Raw genomic sequence first — 22200 nt, forward strand, 5'->3', positions numbered from 1 at the left:
GCTCCGTATATGAGTCCCTTAAGTGTGGTAAAAATTCCAGAAGCAAACTCGTCTTCCTTTGACCGTGGCGACGGTCTAAGTGCGAGTAGGTCAGAAATTTCTGCACAACGTTAAAGGACATAGTGACGATCGGAGGGCCATAAATCCTAAACCGTAACTCGGATTAAGACGAGTCCTATATGAAAAGTTATCTACTAGAAAAGTTCTATCTAAAAATCAAGGTTAGAACAGCCCAGGTCTACTGGTCTGTTACAGAAACATCAGATCAGTAGCTTTTGGACAGAAACAGTAAGTTTAAAAGGGTTCCGGTGGTCTTGGTGCTTGATGTTCATCATGGTTCTCATCCTTGATGCATATAGCTTCAAGTGTACAACTCATTGATGTATCTATATCATCTTAACCAAGTCTTGACCATCATAACCCTAGTGCAAGTCTAAGACATGAAGCACAACTCACTTAAGAGTTGCATGTAGTTTGATGAACCAAAGTTACATCAAAGTCTTAGGTTTGACACTTACATGGACTTTAAAGCTAATAACAAGTTACAAACTTGAAAGTAAACTAACTAATCAAGATCATAAGTAGTAGAACATAGTTCTTAGTTTGATCTTGAAGATCCAAGACTCAAAAGTCTAGATCCAAAGTTATATTTAAAGAAAACTTATTTGTGTGTTCTTGAACTTTCAAGGTTAACTTAATTTGTTCAAGAGATATGAGATCAAGACTAACTTGTAGTACTTGACCATATAAACTAACTACATGAAATTAAAGTGCATAAAATGAAGAAGTAACTAAGTAAACATGTAATTTGTTCATGGTTGTTCATACTTTAAAGATTCAAACCAAAGTTTGATCTTTAGAAAGTAAACTTTAAAGTTTACTTCATGAACTTCAAGTATGAATTTAATCAACACATGAACTTGCAATCTTTTAAGAAAGTATATGTAGAATCATAACTAGTAAGTTATGTTCTTGAGTGTTCTTGAGTGTTCTTGATAAATACAAGAAATAAGAAGAATCAAACTAGAAAGTTTATTCTTGGAAACTAGTAAAGAATAACTAACAATTACATGTAACAAACTAACAACAAGTAATCAAACTACAAATTACAAAAGATGATGATGATTTGTGAATATGAAATTCGGTTTTAGCCAAAAGAAAAGGGGAGAAAAAGATGTTCTTGGTACTTACAAGTAAAGGAAAGATGAGAGAAAAATATGAGAGGAAAGTAAGATGTAAGTTTGAAATGAAGTATGTGTGTGAGATCACAAGTAAGTGATGTAGTAAAAAAAAAAAAACTCTCCTCTACACCCCCATATGGCCGACGGCCTGCTGCAGAATAAAGGGGGAGAGATGAGTTGCCTACAAGTTCCTTGAGTGCAAAGTCTTAAAAGTTGGATAAAGAGGTTGCATGCATGGGGATTATGTGTAAACTAGATTCCAAATGAACAAAACTAGCTAGTTACCATTACAAGTAATACTTACAAGGAAGAGTGGGCTAACTAAGTCCACTAATAATGTAGGGTGGACTTGGAAGCCCAATAACATGAGTCCATTACACTAACAAAGCCCAAGTTCAAATAAATCACAAGTTAAACCAATTAAAGCTCAAGTAACTAACTAATAGCCTTAGTTAATTAAAATGATTAATAAATTTAATCATGAATGTAAATAATATCTAAAAATATTATTCGTGAAAGTTCCGGGTGTCACAAAGACGTTTCGGGCACTTAAAAGTCAAGTACGGGCAATCATAGCAACATGTAAATGTAATAACATACATTCGTTTAATCACACGTATTAATAATAGTAATTATTAATAAATAAATGTTGGAAATTCCAGGGTCGTTACAAATTAAGCATCCCACAAACATTTGGCAGCGGCTTCCTGATCTCTTGGTATGAATCTTGTTCATGAACATAATTACCGAATAGCGAATTATATCTTGTGTTTTGCAACATGTACTTGATTGATATTGTGTTAATAGTTATACTATGAATATGCACTATTGTATGTATAGACAGCTAAGTGTAGCGGTACTTACTGATTGTTGTTGTGTGATCTGTCATTAAACCTCAAGATATTCATACGGATGTTGATAATGCTAAAAACGAACATATATTTCATAGCATTATTCCTCAAGAAAGACAAGCTTTTAGTTGCAATTGTTCTATTTACAAGTGATATTCGTTTAAATAATAAAAGGTGAAGACAAAAGACAGATTCGACGAATTGAAGACGCAAACGACCAAAAAGCTCAAAAGTATAAAATACAATCAAAGAGGTTCCAATTATTGATGAGAAACGTCTCAAAATTACAAGAGTACAAGATTCAAAACGCAAAGTACACTATATAAAATAGTACGCAAGGACGTTCGAAAATCCGGAACCAGGACATGAGTCAACTCTCAACGCGCGACGTAACGGACTAAAAATTACAAGTTAACTATGTATATAAATATAATATAATATATAATTAATTATATAAATTATATATATATTATATTTATATATTAAAACCGTCGGCAGACTAGGATCCAAACTTGTGTGAGCTGGATTTACGAACTCCGCGACTCGCGGAGTTTGTAGTGCAAAAATGCCGCAACTCGCGGAGCTGTCCTGGACAAAAATGCCTATAAAAGCTCGCGCATTCTGAACGTTTTAAATATCATATATCAATCTCTCTATCATCAACGTATATATATATATATATATTTATATTATAATTTTAATTTTAATTTTAATTTCCAATAATAAGGGTATGTTAGCGAATGTTGTAAGGGTGTAAGTCGAAATTCTGTCCATGTAACGCTACGCTATTTTTAATCATTGTAAGTTATGTTCAACCTTTTTACATTAATGTCTCGTAGCTAAGTTATTATTATGCTTATTTAAAACGAAGTAATCATGATGTTGGGCTAAAAATATTAAAATTGAGTAATTGGGTTTTGTACCATAATTGAGGTTTGGACAAAAGAACGACACTTGTGGAAATTAGACTATGGGCTATTAATGGGCTTTATATTTGTTTAACTAAATGATAGTTTGTTAATTTTAATATAAAGATTTACAATTGGACGTCCCTATAAATAACCATATACACTCAATCAGACACGATGGGCGGGATATTTATATGTACGAATAATCGTTCATTTAATCGGACACGGGAATGGATTAATAGCCACTAGAATTATTAAAACAGTGGTGAAATTATGTACAAGGACACTTGGCATAATTGATAACAAAGTATTAAAACCTTGGGTTACACGGAGTCGATAACCTGGTGTAATTATTAAACAAAGTATTAAAACCTCGTTACAATTTAAGTCCCCAATTAGTTGGAATATTTGACTTCGGATATAAGGATAATTTGACGAGGATACTCGCACTTTATATTTATGACTGATGGACTGTTATGGACAAAATCCAGATGGACATATTAAATAATCCAGGACAAAGGACAATTAACCCATGGGCATAAAACTAAAATCAACACGTCAAACATAATGATTACGGAAGTTTAAATAAGCATAATTCTTTTATTTCATATTTAATTTCCTTTATTTTATATTTAATTGCACTTCTAATTATCGCACTTTTATTTATTGTTATTTAATTGCACTTTTAATTATCGTACTTTTTAATTATCGCAATTTTATTTTATCGCACTTTTATTTATCGCAATTTCATTATCGTTATTTACTTTACGCTTTAAATTAAGTCTTGTATTTATTTTTAATATTTTACATTAGGTTTTAACTGCGACTAAAGTTTTAAAAATCGACAAACCGGTCATTAAACGGTAAAAACTCCCCTTTATAATAATAATATTACTTATATATATATTTGTATTTTTATAAAGTAAAACTAATATAGCGTTAAGCTTTGTTTAAAAGATTCCCTGTGGACGAACCGGACTTACTAAAAACTACACTACTGTACGATTAGGTACACTGCCTATAAGTGTTGTAGCAAGGTTTAAGTATATCCATTCTATAAATAAATAAATATCTTGTGTAAAATTGTATCGTATTTAATAGTTTTTCCTAGTAAAATATAAGCTATTTCATATACGCCTCGCATAACATCAAGTATTTTTGGCGCCGCTGCCGGGGAACGCCGAAGCGAAACGCCACACACATAAAAAAAAATTCTTATTAAGTTTTAATTAGTTTTTGTAAAATATATACTTTTTAAATATAAAAAAAATATATATAAAAAATCAAAAACCGAAAAAAAAAATATTTATACATTTATTTTTAAGATTTTTATTTATAAAATTATAAGTATCTTTATTTTTATTTTAGTTTTTAAAATATAAGTTTTATTAAATTTATATAAATATATTAATTAAATAAAAAAAAATATAATTACGTTGAACCTGTCGAAACTTGACCTGTTTATTTTGAACTTGCAATCTCCGCGACTTGCGGAGATATTGAACCGGGCCAACCGCGACTCGCGGAGCCGCCCTGGCAGGCCAAACCAGAAACCTAATTTCGCATTTAATACGGAGTAATTAATTATTATTATTATTTAAACCCTAATTAGTTTTATTATTATTATAATTTAGTTTAAGTTTTTAATATTAATTAGTTTAAGTTATAATTTAATTAGTATAATTAATTATAATTAGTTTTAATATATATAAAAATTAAGGCTTTTATAAAATAAATATAAAAATAATATTTTTATAAAAATTGTAATTTTTACAACTTTTAGTTTATTTTTATATTTTGTTCCTTTTAATTGTTTTAGCGTAATATTTGTATTTTTTGCTCTTTTTTTTTAGTTCTAAGTCATAGTTTTTGCCTTAGTTATTTTTATTTATAGATTTTTAGGCTTTGCCGTAAAATCCCTTAAGTGCTTTCTCTTTAGACTAAGATTTAGGTGCTTTAGAATTTTGCGACGTCATTTTTATATTGTAGTGCCTTTTTAAGATATTGCCATTTAGGATATAGTTTTTCTTGTAAGCTTTAATATTTTTAGACGCAACTTTTAATTCTTAGTTTTTAGTTCTTTTTTAAGTTTCAACGCGCTACTTTCTTATTTTTATTTTTCGACGCCTTTTACCTATGTATCAATTATCACTCCAATTAGTAATCTCAATTTGCAATTTTAATTTTAAGTTAGTAATAATAATAAGGTTGGGTTAGTCGAGTGTTTTAAAGTTTTATAGTCACTCTTTTTCTTTCTTATTTTTCGACGCCTTTTATTTTTCAACCCTTTTCTTTTTCGACCTTTTTCGACGCGCTCTTTCTTTTTCTTTCTTATTTCTCGCCATTCTAGTTTTTAGGACATAGAATTTTTTTCTACTTCTTATCTAAATTTCTTAAAATTACGAAAATTTATTTTAAGTGGTTAAATTGATAGACATCAAAATTTTCTGGTTCGTAGTAATAGTTGGATTTGTACGTGGACCGGGATATTGGAGCCAAACAGTACTCAATTATATTGAGACCAAACGAATCCTGCCCCTCTGCTGCATCTTTTGGCTATTCAAAACGTGGGCAAAATCAGAAAAGTCTATTAATTGGATAACTTATATAATTTTTCTTTTCTTTTAAAAACTAATAGGATATTCAGTGAATGCACCGAGCAAGACGTTCACCACCTTTTGTACGTTCACCACCTGTAACCAGATCAAGACATCTAGCTAATATTGTCGCCGTTGATTTTTCTTTAGAATCGTCATCCAGTCGACCAAGTACTCCAATTCAAATTTCCGATAATCCATTTTTTGAACTCGATCTCACAATTGAGAATCCGGAGAATATTCAGGGACGATTCATAGATCCTGAACCACTAATTTTTCCTCCGGAACCACCAATCATTCAAACAGAGATTGTTGAGGAACGAACCATTAAATCAGAATCCTCTAGTGATTTCGATTCAACAAATTCAATTATGGAAAATCTGAAACCTTTAAGTATGGAAGACCGAATGAGAGCTAAACGCACTGGCCAAGGTCACGCAATTACTCATCCTGACATTAATACGCCAGATTATGAAATCAAAGGACAAATTCTACACATGGTGACTAATCAATGCCAATTTAGTGGTGCGCCGAAGGAAGATCCAAATAAACATCTTCGTACCTTTAATAGGATCTGCACTTTATTTAAAATAAGAGAAGTTGAGGATGAACAGATATATCTCATGTTATTTCCCTGAACTTTAAAGGGAGAAGCCAAAGATTGGTTGGAATCGTTACCTGAAGGGGCGATCGATACATGGGACGTTTTAGTTGAAAAATTTCTTAAACAATTCTTTTCGGCATCTAAAGCCGTAAGACTTCAAGGAGAAATTGTTACATTCACACAGAAACCAAATGAAACTCTATATGAGGCATGGACAAGATTTGGAAAGTTATTAAGAGGATGTCCGCAACATGGTTTAGACACCTGTCAAATAGTACAAATATTCTACCAAGGATGCGACATCACTACAAGGAAAGACATCGATATAGCAGCTGGTGGTTCTATTATGAAGAAAACCGAAACTGATGCTTACAAAATTATTGATAACACTGCTTCCCACTCACATGAGTGGCACCAAGAAAAATATATCGTTAGATCATCTAAAGCAGCTAGAGCCGATTCTAGCCATGACTTAGATTCCATTTCCGTAAAGATAGATGATGTCGAGAGACGAATGGAAAAAATGACTAAGGATATACACTCAATACGAATTAGTTGTGAGCAGTGTGGAGGACCACATTTAACAAAAGATTGTCTTAGTATTGAATTAACAATGGAACAAAGAGAGAATGTTTCATACATAAACCAAAGGCCTGGAAATAATTATCAAAATAATTATCAACCGCCAAGACCAATTTACAATCAAAACCAGAATTATAACCGAAATGTTCCATACAACAATCAACAAGGTCCTAGCAATCAACAAGTATCCAATAATACTTACAATCAGCAAAGACCTAATTTTCAAAACAAACCACCACAACCCGATGATAAAAAGCCGAATTTAGAAGATATGATGACGAAGCTAGTTGAAACTCAAACGCAGTTTTTCACATCTCAGAAACAAACCAATGAACAAAATGCTCAAGCATTTAGAAATCAACAAGCTTCTATTCAAAATTTGGAACAAGAAGTAAGTAACCTAGCAAGGTTAATAGGTGAAAGAAAACCGGGAAGTTTACCTAGTGATACAAATGCTAACCTCCGGAATGAAACAGCTAAAGCCATTACCACAAGAAGTGGTACAACACTTAAACCACCTGAAATACCTGTAATTTCTGATGAAGCTATTCCTACTCCACAAGAACCACAATCTGAACAAGATAAGGAAACAGAACCGGTAGTTGAAAAGGTTAATGAAGATAACACAGTTAAGGCTAAACCTTATGTTAAACCATACCAACCACCACTTCCTTACCCGAGTAAGATGAAAAAAGAGAAACTTGAAGCCGAGCAATCCAAATTTTTGGATATGTTTAAACAAATAAATGTCAATCTTCCTTTCATTGATGTAATTTCAGAAATGCCTAGATATGCTAAATTTCTGAAAGATCTAATCTCAAATAGAAAGAAAATGGAAGAACTCTCTGCTGTTACTATGAATGCTAATTGTTCAGCAGTGCTGTTGAATAAGATACCAGAAAAATTATCTGATCCAGGAAGTTTCACAATTCCATGTTTTCTGGGTAGTCTTAGTTCAATAGAAGCATTGACAAACTTAGGTGCTAGTATAAATCTAATGCCGTATTCACTATACACTAAGCTAGACCTTGGAGAATTGAAACCAACAAGAATAAGCATACAACTAGCCGATCGATCAATAAAATATCCTAGAGGGATAATGGAGAACATGCTAGTTAAAGGTGGTACTTTAGTATTTCCAGTAGATTTTGTTGTTCTGGACATGGAAGAAGATTCTCAAGTTCCTCTCATATTATGAAGACCATTCTTAAACACGGCTAAAGCAATGATAGACCTGTTCGGTAAGAAACTGACCCTAAGTATAGAGGACGAGAGTGTTACCTTTGCAGTTGATAGAGCAATGCAACAACCGCAATCTGCAGATGATACATGCTATTATATTCAAACTGTAGAATCACATGCAGAATTGTTAGAAGAATTTCCAGAATTACAAGGAACAGGAGAATGTTCTTTAGGAGAAGGAACTGAACCAATTGATGAAACTGAAATGTTAGCTACACTAATAGCTAATGGATATGAACCAACAACAGAAGAAATTCAAATGCTAAAAGAAGAAGACAGATATCGATATAAATCATCGATAGAAGAACTTCCGACATTAGAGTTAAAGCCACTTCCAAATCATTTGGAATACGCTTATTTACATGGGGAATCTGAATTACCTGTAATAATATCGTCTTCTTTTACTGAAAATGAGAAATCACAACTCATTTCTGTGTTAAAAGCTCATAAACCAGCTATTGCATGGAAAATTCATGATATTAAAGGAATAAGTCCTTCGTATTGCACACATAAAATCCTTACGGAAGAAGGTCATAAAACGTATGTGCAACGCCAACGAAGACTAAATCCTAATATGCAAGATGTTGTTAAGAAAGAAATTATTAAACTGCTAGATGCAGGTTTAATTTATCCAATTTCTGATAGTCCATGGGTAAATCCAGTTCAATGCGTGCCTAAGAAGGGTGTCATGACTGTCATCACAAATGAGAAAAATGAGCTTATTCCTACTAGGACTGTAACAGGATGGCGTGTATGTATTGATTATAGAAAATTAAATGACGCCACCAGAAAAGATCACTTTCCCTTACCTTTCATTGATCAAATGTTGGAAAGATTAGCCGGAAATAGTTACTATTGTTTTCTTGATGGTTTTTCCGGATATTTTCAAATTCCAATAGCACCCGAAGACCAAGAGAAAACCACGTTCACGTTCCCTTATGGTACTTTTGCTTACAAACGCATGCCATTTGGACTTTGCAACGCCCTTGCAACCTTTCAAAGGTGCATGATGGCAATTTTTCACGACATGATAGAAGAATGCATGGAAGTTTTCATGGATGACTTTTCAGTCTTCGGTGATACATTTGAATCATGTTTAGTTAATCTGGAACGAATGCTTATTAGATGCGAACAATCAAATCTATTACTTAATTGGGAGAAATGTCATTTCATGGTTAAAGAAGGCATCGTTCTTGGACATAAAATTTCAAAGGAATGAATTGAAGTGGATAGAGCTAAAGTAGATGTAATTGCTAAACTTCCACATTCCACCAATGTTAGAGGAGTTAGGAGTTTTCTAGGGCATGCCAGTTTTTACCGACGTTTTATAAAAGATTTTTCTAAAATTGCCACTCCTATGAATAAACTCCTAGAAAAGGATGCTCCATTCATCTTTTCAGATGAATGCATCAAATCTTTTAATATTCTTAAAGAAAAACTCACTAATGCGCCGATCATGATAACATCAAATTGGAATCTACCGTTTGAACTAATGTGCGATGCAAGTGAATTTGCAATGGGAGCCGTTTTAGGACAAATGATTGAAAAACGATTTCAACCTATATATTATGCTAGTAAGACATTACAAGGAGCACAAACAAATTACACAACTACTAAAAAAGAACTCCTTGCTATTGTCTTTGCTTTTGACAAATTTCGTTCATATCTCGTCCTAGCTAAAACGGTGGTCTATACCGACCATTCTGCTCTTAGATACCTACTTTCGAAACAAGATGCCAAACCAAGATTAATCCGTTGGATCTTACTCTTACAAGAATGTGATATTGAAATCCGAGATAAAAAAGGAGCAGAAAATCTCGCCGCTGATCATCTTTCTCGTCTTGAAAATCCTGAATTAGAAGTTCTAAATGAATCGGCCATACAAGACAACTTTCCTGATGAATATCTATTGAAGATAGATTATTATGAAATACCATGGTTTGCAGACTATGCAAACTACTTAGTATGTGGATTCCTTGAAAAAGGATTATCGTACCAAAAACGAAAGAAATTCTTTAGTGATATAAAACACTATTTCTGGGAAGATCCACATTTGTTTAAAAGTTGTCCCGATGGAATAATACGCCGATGTGTATTCGGAGATGAAGCTAGTAAAATCTTAAACCATTGTCACACAGGACCAACAGGAGGGCATTATGGGCCTCAACTAACAGCAAGAAAAGTTTATGATGCTGGATTCTATTGGCCTACAATTTACAAAGACGCACACCTTCTTTGCAAATCCTGTTATGCATGTCAAAGGGCCGGAAAAATAAGTCAACGTGATGAAATGCCACAAAAATGTCATTCAAGTATGTGAAGTATTTGACATTTGGGGTATTGACTTTATGGGTCCATTTCCAAAATCTCATAATAATCTCTACATTCTCGTAGCCATTGATTATGTATCAAAATGGGCGGAAGCACAAGCTCTCCCAACTAACGATGCACGAGTTGTAGTCAACTTTTTAAAACGTCTTTTTGCAAGGTTTGGAACACCGAAAGCTTTAATAAGTGATCGGGGTACTCATTTCTGTAATAATCAACTTGAGAAAGTTCTCAAAAGATATGGAGTAACTCATAAAATCTCCACCGCTTATCATCCACAAACAAGTGGACAAGTTGAAAATACCAACCGAGCTTTAAAACGTATTCTAGAAAAAACCGTAGGATCAAATCCGAAGGAATGGTCCATTAAATTGGAGGATGCACTCTGGGCTTTTAGAACAGCCTACAAAACTCCAATTGGAACCACACCTTTTAGACTCGTTTACGAAAAAGCATGTCATCTTCCAGTAGAAATTGAACACAAAGCATTTTGGGCTTTGAAGACATGTAATCTTGATTTACATGAAGCTGGACGTCTACGATTAAGTCAATTAAACGAATTAGAAGAATTAAGACATGAAGCATACGAAAATTCGTTAATCTATAAGGAAAGAACGAAGAAATGGCATGATAAAAGAATCAGAAGTTCAAAAGAATTTTAAGAAGGAGATATAGTTCTTCTTTTTAATTCACGATTCAAGCTATTTCCTGAAAAATTGAAATCAAGATGGTCTGGACCATTCATAGTCAAAAGAGTTTTCCCATACGGAACAGTAGAATTAATAAATTCAAATGAGATTGAATTTAAAGTTAATGGTCACAGAGTTAAACATTACATAGATAGTCCAATAGAAGTTGACAACGAAGTTAATCACAATTTCGATACCACAGCTAACTAAGTGTGGGGAGAATCAAGTCTTTAAAGGATAATATGTATTTCTGTTAGAGTTAGATTTTCTGTTTTCGTGTAGTTCTCGAAAATGGAACCCGAATGGTCTTTCCCTAGCAGACCCTAAAGAACTAGTCTTCTCCCCCCATTTTGAATTTTTATTTTTTTTAAGTTTTACGAAATGAAGACTTCCTGTGAACTGAACCATGGTCTAATGCTACACGCTTTGATCACTAAACGAAATAATGACACACTTTCGAGTGAACTAGTATCATTAATCAAAAGTAAATTGGACGGAGTAAGAAAAGAATCCAGATGCGAAGATAATAAGTTACAATTTGGTAAAGGAAAATAAAAATCCGCAGCGAAAAGAAGAGCACGACACCTTGAAAGATGTCACAAATGCGGAAAATGGTCACACGAAGGTAAATGTTCAAATAATCAAACCTATTCAAACACCGAATTTGTTACTTTATGCAGAGATGGACAGTTCATATGTTTAGAAGAAAAAACATTAAATGCTTTAGGTTACGCCTATGTAGCCATGGAAAATCAATTAGTCCGACTATCTTATGAGTGGGCTAGAGCATATCACTAAGAATACTATCTCACAGGTAAGTTTGTACAGTTTTTATTTTTATTTTTATTTTTAACCTTTTGATAATAAACGCTAATTTGTTCGCTATAAACTATTAAATTGGTATTCAATAAAATTAGGTCTTGCGACCGAAATTATTGATATCATATAAAAATTTATTACATCACTGCGAAATTTAACGTTTATTCTTAAGGTATAAATATCTTTAATCAATCAACCCAAAATATTTCAAAAATTCGTCATGAGTTAAATTAGGTCATGGAACCGAAATTACTTTACCGAAAAGAGGGGCGTATATTTTTGATAATATTTGATTGATTAAAGTGGGATAAAAGACCAAAAAGATTTTTAATTTTATTTTTACTTTGTTTTTAAAATTAAAATTAAAATAATATTGTAAACTTGTTAAAATTAATATATATTTAAAATTGTAAATATTTAAAAAATTAATATTTTTAATATAAGTTTGTATGTATAAAAACAAAAATATAATATATGTTTAGTGTGATTTTTTTAATTTTTAAAATATGAATTTTTAATTTTATGCATTTTAAATTTAAGTTTGGTGTGAATTTAAAAACAAAAATTTACTTTATCTCATTAAGTTAAAAATACGATTTTTAAAATTCGTCGTAAGTTGAAGACTAGGTCGTTGAACCGAAATTGCTTTACCCGAGGGCGGGACGAGAATTTTTATTATCATTATTTTTAATCTTATTGATTTAAAGTATGCCAAAAAAATTAAAAAAAAAACCCAACAATCTTTGCTTTTAAAACCACGCTTCAAAAAGACAAATTTTAAAATTTTGTCGAGGGATGGACTAGGACATCATTCCGAAACGCCCTCAGCCTAAAAAGAAACAAAATTTTTAAAATTTAATTAATTATAGATTTTAATTAGTATAAGATTTTTATAATTTTGACGACAAGATGCAAAATATATGTGAAATAACAACAAGACGGAATGAACAAATGATGTGCACCATTTATCATTCAACACAAATAACAATATGTTTGGAAACTTTGGTAAAATTTAATCATTTTTCTACGCTAATCACCCTCAATAATTTAAATTGTTACTGATTTCTTGCAAATGAGGGCATTGCAAGATCTTAAGTGTGGGAAGGGGTTAAATTCTTTCGGATTTAAAAAAAAAATTTATTTAAACACTTGGTTACCATTAAAAATACTAGTAACGCAGTAGTTGTATTAGAATCTAGTGCTCTCTGATAATAAAGAACAGCCCTAGTCTTATATACTGACTACCCAATTCTAGTAAAATTTTTCAAAATTTTCAATTAAATAAACTCAAAATCATGTTTATACATATTTATGAACTATAAAACTAGGTGTTAACACCGAAATTATTGTTACCTTGGAAAGGACATAAATTGAGAAATAAACCAAAATGTTAGAATTCATTTAAAATGGAATAGAGGAGAACAAAAAGGAAAAATAAAAGCCAAGTGTGGGAAAATTCACCAAGTTATCTTAAACATATGTCACATATTTCTGTAACAAATAATTGAAGATACTTTTGTTTTGGACTAATCTAATCAGTTTTACCCGATTTACTGTAATATATTTGAAAGAAAGATGGATCTACACGATGAATCAATTCCATCATTAAAAGGAAGTAAAGTCTTCCGAAAAAGAAACGCGCTTCTTGATTTAGGTCATGAAGTTGTCGTCCAGACCAGCTGTAGGTTGACGAAAAATCTAGAAAAGTCATCACTAAAATCAGCAGGAAATCCACGGACCTCAGCATCAAACAGGGTCGCCAAGTGGTCAGACTTATCCTAACCATGAGAGGACCTGTCTCGTAAAATGGGGAGGGCGCCGTGCAAATTAGCTTGATAAGACTAATAAATCAGACCCCCAGAAAGGATAATCTCCTTAAAGATTAAAAATCAGCTTTTAAGCCTGATATTACTCAATCCTTGAGATTGACCTTAAAGATTGAGAATTACAAACTCATGGAATTCGATGATATCTAAACTCGAGCTTGAACGAGAAAATATTTTGATTAAAATTACAAACCGATTTGTTTTCTGAAAACCTATTTTCAATGCGTTCATTACCATTGAACGTAAAAACCTAAGAATTCACCTGGAATTCATTAGGTCACCTGAACCAATTCGGGTGTCAACCGTAAGAACGGTGGTTGCATAGCATGGTCAAAGACAGGACCTTGTGCCAGACCAAAAAATTATAAGGGTGAGATTTACTATTGCTCCTACAAAGGATAGTAATTGCGTCCGACATGTTATAGACCATAATTAAAAGAATGTCAGGGGACATTGCCTTAACAGTTGCTTGTTCAACGCTTTCCTTTACAACCGGACGGTAGTTTACCGAAAGGTAATATACGGAGCAAGTATACTGGACGTGTTGCTTTCCCAATACAATGTTAGCAAGTGGGTGACACAAAACCACAAGTTTTGAGCTAAAAATTTCAAATATGAAACACACCAAACCCACAAAAAGAATTTGCAAACACCAGTGAAGGGTTATTCCGGAAAACTTATCTAGGGTAAAAGCAAGATTTAATTTTCAAAAGATCAAATGTTTTCATAAAGATCCAATTTCCTTAATGGATCTAAATTTTCATAAGTCATGTGAGACTGTAAACCACATCATTACTACCATTGTTCATACCGCCGTATTGAAATTACTAATATACAAAGTGTGAAGAATAAAGAAGTGATTCAAGTATTTTTATTTCAAGACTATATTGCTTGAGGACAAGCAACGCTCAAGTGTGGGAATATTTGATAATGCTAAAAACGAACATATATTTCATAGCATTATTCCTCAAGAAAGACAAGCTTTTAGTTGCAATTGTTCTATTTACAAGTGATATTCGTTTAAATAATAAAAGGTGAAGACAAAAGACAGATTCGACGAATTGAAGACGCAAACGACCAAAAAGCTCAAAAGTACAAAATACAATCAAAGAGGTTCCAATTATTGATGAGAAACGTCTCAAAATTACAAGAGTACAAGATTCAAAATGCAAAGTACACGATATAAAATAGTACTCAAGGACGTTCGAAAATCCGGAACCAGGACATGAGTCAACTCTCAACGCGCGACGTAACAGACTAAAAATTACAAGTTAACTATGTATATAAATATAATATAATATATAATTAATTATATAAATTATATATATATTATATTTATATATTAAAACCGTCGGCAGACTAGGATCCAAACTTGTGTGAGCTGGATTTACGAACTCCGCGACTCGCGGAGTTTGTAGTGCAAAAATGCCGCAACTCACGGAGCTGTCCTGGACAAAAATGCCTATAAAAGCTCGCGCATTCTGAACGTTTTAAATATCATATATTAATCTCTCTATCATCAACGTATATATATATATATATATATATATATATATATATATATATATATATATATATATATATATATATATATATATTTATATTATAATTTTAATTTTAATTTCCAATAATAAGGGTATGTTAGCGAATGTTGTAAGGGTGTAAGTCGAAAGTCTGTCCGTGTAACGCTACGCTATTTTTAATCATTGTAAGTTATGTTCAACCTTTTTACATTAATGTCTCGTAGCTAAGTTATTATTATGCTTATTTAAAACGAAGTAATCATGATGTTGGGCTAAAAATATTAAAATTGGGTAATTGGGTTTTGTACCATAATTGGGATTTGGACAAAAGAACGACACTTGTAGAAATTAGACTATGGGCTATTAATGGGCTTTATATTTGTTTAACTAAATGATAGTTTGTTAATTTTAATATAAAGATTTACAATTGGACGTCCCTATAAATAACATATACACTCAATTGGACACGATGGGCGGGATATTTATATGTACGAATAATCGTTCATTTAACCGGACACGGGAATGGATTAATAGCCACTAGAATTATTAAAACAGGGGTGAAATTATGTACAAGGACACTTGGCATAATTGATAACAAAGTATTAAAACCTTGGGTTACACGCAGTCGATAACCTGGTGTAATTATTAAACAAAGTATTAAAACCTCGTTACAGTTTAAGTCCCCAATTAGTTGGAATATTTGACTTCGGATATAAGGATAATTTGACGAGGATACTCGCACTTTATATTTATGACTGATGGACTGTTATGGACAAAAACCAGACGGACATATTAAATAATCCAGGATAAAGGACAATTAACCCATGGGCATAAAACTAAAATCAACACGTCAAACATCATGATTACGGAAGTTTAAATAAACATAATTCTTTTATTTCATATTTAATTTCCTTTATTTTATATTTAATTGCACTTCTAATTATCGCACTTTTATTTATTGTTATTTAATTGCACTTTTAATTATCGTACTTTTTAATTATCGCAATTTTATTTTATCGCACTTTTATTTATCGCAATTTCATTATCGTTATTTACTTTACGCTTTAAATTAAGTCTTGTATTTATTTTTAATATTTTACATTAGGTTTTAACTGCGACTAAAGTTTTAAAAATCGACAAACCGGTCATTAAATGGTAAAAACCCTCCTTTATAATAATAATATTACTTATATATATATATTTGTATTTTTATAAAGTAAAACTAATATAGCGTTAAGCTTTGTTTAAAAGATTCCCTGTGGACGAACCGGACTTACTAAAAATTACACTACTGTACGATTAGGTACACTGCCTATAAGTGTTGTAGCAAGGTTTAAGTATATCCATTCTATAAATAAATAAATATCTTGTGTAAAATTGTATCGTATTTAATAGTTTTTCCTAGTAAAATATAAGCTATTTCATATACGCCTCGCATAACATCAGATGTATAGACAGCTAAGTTAGTTGCTCCAGTTATGGTGATCATTGTATTGACATAAACTTTAAAGTATGTACTAGTGGACAAAGCTACATATTGAGTTACATACCTCTTCATCTCTGTGCATGAAATCCATGAATCCTTTATGGTGATTATTATTGTGAGCACTCTTAAGAGCATTGGCACGAAGCCACGAGTAGTTTGGACTAAGATGGTTCCTTTGAGTGTCAGTAATGATACGCGTACTTTCACATTAAACGCGCGTGCGTATCACATAGTGGCGTACGCTTATTTATTAAGTTTCATGCTAATTACCATTAGCATTCAGTCATGCGCACAATGCAACTTTTCTTTGCACACACATTACAATCTTTTAATAATTTAGTCATAATCCTTTCCCTATTTAAACTTCGTTTATTATGAAAAGTGCTTAAGGAGAACCCGAGCTTTATTGGGATATCTAGGGGTTTTCACAATATATACAAACCCTAATCTCATTCATTAACACAACACGTTTTGGATACTCGACTACCGACTAATCTAAAATCACAATTTACGATAAACCACAATTTATGGTAAACCACAATTTACGGTAACAGATATGTTCCATGAACATAAATCCTACGGGATAAATCTCGGGTATTGTTACGGTTAGTCCAACAATGGTGGAATAATTTTAACCACCCTATTTAGATCATCATCTAGACTCGGGTTATTCATGGTAAGCCGGACCAGAGAGTTAAAACTATTAAGTCCTTAAACACTCATCCATTGCAATCAACGTGTATACAGTTCCCATGACGAATACATGTTCGATAAAATGATGCCATATGTGGGACCATAATAAAACTACATCGAGTTTTATAAGTTATTATGTTTAACAAATAAATCTCGATTATTTTCCTTCTATGATTTGTTGTGTAACATGTTTCACAACTGGGAGCACGATACGATGGCAGGAGGTCATAAGTTTGGAAACAATCAACCATCTCGTCCCCAACAAACATGATCGACATGATCAAAATCAAAGAATCTGGAAAAGACCCCCGCTAAGAACAAATAACGAGAAAGGAGAGCTAGAAATATACAAGAAAGGGCGCCTCCATTGTTTTTTTCAGAAACGACGTCGACCGTAACTTCTGTTACCCCGGCAATACAGGGAGAACGACATGAATCACCACCTCATACAATGCCTCCATACCATAGCACAGAGCATATCCCGATCACATATGTACGCTATATGCCTAAATATTCAACTCCTTATCAAACAACGTTTACTAAAATGACAAGTCTCACTGAAAGGCGCACCCTTACTCCTTTGAGTGCATGTGAATACCTAGACAAATTCGGCATTGATGTTGGGGAGCCTACCAGTGTCGAGACGCCTTTGCAAAAGGGGCGCGCATTTCATGCATCATCTCCTTAGGAGATCTATGACTCCCAATCCCACTTCAGGACCGGACTAGGAATCTTCAAGTGGAAGCAAGGTAAAAATGATGAAGTGTTCAATAATAACTTAATCCGCACTGAAAGAGTATGTTCCGACATTCAAGATACCAAGTAAAAGTGAGGAAGTGCTCAAAAACTTGTATGCAGGTATAATGGGGGACAAGGTGAAACCTTTCATGGAAACTGCACCAACAAACGAGAAGCTTGTGCCTCATATCACTAACTATATGCTAATCACTTCCCCGAACATTCCGTTAACAATGGGGTGGTACGATGGTACAACTGATCCTCCTGATGATTTCTTACAAAGGTATGAGAGGACAACGCACGTTCAAGCTTGAAATGATGAAACTAAGTGCCTCGAGTTCTCTACTTTGCTGCAAGGAATTGTCAAGGAGTGGTTCAGTAACCTACCACCCTCAACAATCAATTTTATAGCGAGTTGCGTGCACGATTTCAGTTGAATTTTCATTACATAGGCATAAAGAAAAGGACGCACGTCGAGTGCCATGATATCAAGCAAGAGTTAAGAGAGTCTTTGGGGCAATAAATTTATCGGTATACTAAGGAAGTGGCAAAGATTCATGGGTTACTCGAAATTCAGAAAGTATGAGGTTTCATACATGGACTTTGCAGAGATCGACACCTCACTTTATGGTAGTGTCTGCGCATGAAGGTTCTAGATCCCTTTCAAAAGCAATTAAAGACGCGTACGAACATATGCGCACCCGTGAAGATAACACACATGGGCAAGGGAACATATCATCAAAGAAACAATGATGATGATTCACACCAGGGTAGGCTGGTGGATCAAAGCACATGAGTGGCAATGGTAATCAAGGATCAGGGTCGTCTAGGCATGGCAATAAGTTCCGCAAAAGTAATGATGGTAACAATCAAGGGAAGAGACGCTTCTCAAATCAAACTTCGCTCTTATACGCGATTTAACGAAACTCCGAAAGAAACCTTTGCTACGTAACCAAACTTCCAAAAATTTAATGCACCAACCAAAATGTCAGAATACGCCATGCGGGATAAAGCAAAGTTTTGTGAGTTTCACGACAATTATGGAAACGATGTGAAAAGATGCAATGCATTTATCGAGCGGATGGTTTAGTGCCTCAAAAGTGAGGATCTTGATTATCCAAAACCCTCGAAGAAGCAAGGGTCCACGTCGCATAGTCATGCATCGGGGAAAAAAATTCCATGGCAAAAGAAGGGTGCAAACAAAGTAATACGTGTAGATAAACCATTAATATGGTATACACATGGCAAGCTGGTCAAAGGCGCAAGGCGCAACAATTAGAAGAATGGGAGGTCATCCCTATATCTTTTCCTCCAGTGCAGTATGTTAACCGATCCCATGAGCCCATAATCATTCGAGTTCGTATTACGGACTGTGGTATAAGATAAAGAGATTACACGACAATATAGGAAGCAGTGTGGATGTAATGTATGAGCATTGCTTCAAGCAGCTCCCGTATAACATGAATCTTCGCGCTCCTACAACGACATTATCAGGATTCTCTAGAGAATCTGATGGCCGTTGTGGCGCATAGACCTAGAATTAGAGTTGATAGATGAAGACAATCCTGCCTTTTCGAGGGCAGTACAAATTGAATTATGTGCGGTGCGATCTTATTCGCGCTACGATGCGCTACTAGGGCGAATAAAGCTGCTAACGTTTGGCGTTTTACCCTCAATGGTTCATGGCATGGTGAAGTTTCCAATAAAACAAGGAATTGCTACTATCCATTCTGTAACAGAGGATGCTCTATGTGCGTCAATTACCGCACCCGAGTCGCAGCTAACAATAGATGAACATGTGCGCAGTGGTTCAATTCTCGCGAACCCTAAATATCTGAGTCTGAGGATCTAGATTGGGGACAACTTATCAAACGAAACTAAAATAAAGTTACGTGATATTCTGGTTTCAAACATCGATGTATTTGCTTGGTGTAAGGCTGACATGACATCGGTTCCGCGCAAAATTTCTGAGCATAAGTTAAATGTGAACCTAAGCCTCACACCCCTACCGTAAAAGAAGCATGGCATGGCGTTGGATAGGAGCAAATGGTTACACATGTAAGTTGATAAGTTGGTGTGTGCAAACATTTTGCGAGAGGTACAGAACCAAGGGTTGCTAACCCTGCGATTGTGAAAAAAGTGACGGATCTTGGCCACATGCGTCGATTTCAAGGACATCAATAAAGCTTGCCCAAAAGAAAATTACCTTTTGCCTAGATCGAGATCGATTGGATTGTGGAGTCCGTATCAAGATTTTGGTTCAAATGTTTCCTTGATGCATGTGAGGGGTGCCACCAAATTCATATGGCAATAGAGCACGAGAATAAAACTACATTTCATGTGAATCAATGTATTTACTATTATATAAAGATGCCTTTTGGATTGAAAAATGTAGGTGAGACTTATCAACGGGAAATTGATGCGGCTTTCAAAGAGCAAATTGGAAGAAACCTTGAAGCGTATGTGGATGACTTGGTCATCAAAAGCAATACCGAGGCGCATTTATTATCAGATATCCTAAAGACATTTGATTCTTTACGAAGGATAAATATGAGGCTCAATCCTTCCAAGTGCAGTTTTAGTGGGCTATATTATTTAAAAGAGTGCGTTAATATAAACCAACGTAACTTGTTAACTTGTTTCGAAAAATCTTCGTTGCCACGTTAGTTTTTCGGTCATCTTCTACGATCAAATTCCAGGAAATTTTTTTTCAGGTATTAATAAGATCAACCCATTTGTTTCAGATCCAAAGTAATTCTTACTCTATATTTGATTTTTATTTTCTTACTCCGTATTTGATTCTTACTCCGTCAATTTTTATTTTTTCCAGTTTAGCACGAATATGAAAAAAGTAAAAATAAGGAAAGATTGGTAGTCTAGTGAATGTTTCCTCAAAATCTCATAAGGTAACTCAAAGTTTTCATCAGGTTATGAGCATTTTTTGTTTCGAAAAATTGTTACTGAAATCGACTGATTTCAGTAATTTGGTTATGTGTTTGTGAAATCCATCAATGGGTTTATGTTTAGAATGATCTACCGCAACTAACTGCAAATTTTGATGAGTTTTGGTCAAGCTTTGAAGTGTTTTCGATTTGCACCACCATAAGCCGTCATGGATGGAGATGAAGATGACCTGATTTTTCTGTAGAAGATGAAGATGACCAGTTTAGCAGGTAGCAGGTTACTTTTTGTAAACATTGATATACTTTTTGAAAGTATGTGACATAAATTGCTATTTTTGGGGTATACAACTTACATTGGAACAAATGAAAAAGCATATAACTATTGAGTAGCATAAACCGCTATTTTTTTAATCATTTTTTTTTCATCTTCTTTTTTCATTCTTTATTTTTAAACGTTTAACTAACAAACCGTTAACTTTTTTTTAACGTTTATTTAATAATTTTAACCGTTTTTTAACCAAACGTTTTATTAACCAAATGTTTTTTTAACGTTCATTTAACCAACTGTCAACCGTTTTATTAAGCCGTTCAATTAATTGATTGTTAACTGATCAAACTTTTTTCACTTCCATTTTTCACCTTCCTTTTTCATTCCTTTATTTTTTAAATGTTCAATTACCTAACCGTTAACCATTTCCTTAAACGTTCAATTAACCGACCGTTAACCGACCAAAACCATCCCCCAGCGAAACGCGAGTTTCTTATCCACGTTACGAACTTTTTTTTGTTCTTTTCTTTACAACTTTTTTCCTTCTTTTTTCATTCCTTTATTTTTTTTACGTTCAATTAACCGATTATTAACCGACAAAAACCACCTACTCGATAATCGACTAAGTCCATCTCGCAGCAAAGCAAAGATCTTTTTCATCGTTATTCAGTCATAATTGAATAAATACTAATCTAGTATGGAAATATACAAAACAAATTTCGACATAGGATACTAGTACTAGTAGTAAAAAGCCACAATCGGTGGTCACGTTGTCGGAAATTAATTGAATTGAATATTAAATATATTTTTGCATACAATACAAAACAAATTTATATCTAAGTTACGTAATATTTAATGCCATCATCAGACCCGTTAGTCTCGTTCTGTTGAAACGACGCCGTTTATCTCCTTAAAACGTGTACCATAAATATCAGACTAGCCGTTAGACTCATAAATTCCAA

General features: G+C 33.5%; 1 protein-coding gene and 1 non-coding gene across 2 annotated transcripts in view; one reads left to right on the forward strand and one right to left on the reverse strand.

Moving 5' to 3' along the window:
* The window catches only part of LOC139870926 (uncharacterized), a 34889-nt gene extending 16872 nt beyond the window's left edge, over positions 1–18017 (forward strand). The window contains exon 9 of the mRNA XM_071858686.1: positions 17751–18017. Within this exon, the coding sequence (XP_071714787.1) occupies positions 17751–18017 (267 nt within the window). The remainder of the gene's footprint in view (positions 1–17750) is intronic.
* On the reverse strand, positions 6293–6399 carry LOC139873727 (small nucleolar RNA R71). The gene has a single exon (XR_011767453.1). It is a non-coding gene; the product is annotated as a small nucleolar RNA R71 (small nucleolar RNA).
* Positions 18018–22200: the final 4183 nt, after the last annotated feature.

The sequence above is a fragment of the Rutidosis leptorrhynchoides genome, chromosome 10 (genome assembly GCF_046630445.1).
Source record: "Rutidosis leptorrhynchoides isolate AG116_Rl617_1_P2 chromosome 10, CSIRO_AGI_Rlap_v1, whole genome shotgun sequence".
NCBI classification, from domain to species: Eukaryota; Viridiplantae; Streptophyta; class Magnoliopsida; order Asterales; family Asteraceae; genus Rutidosis; species Rutidosis leptorrhynchoides.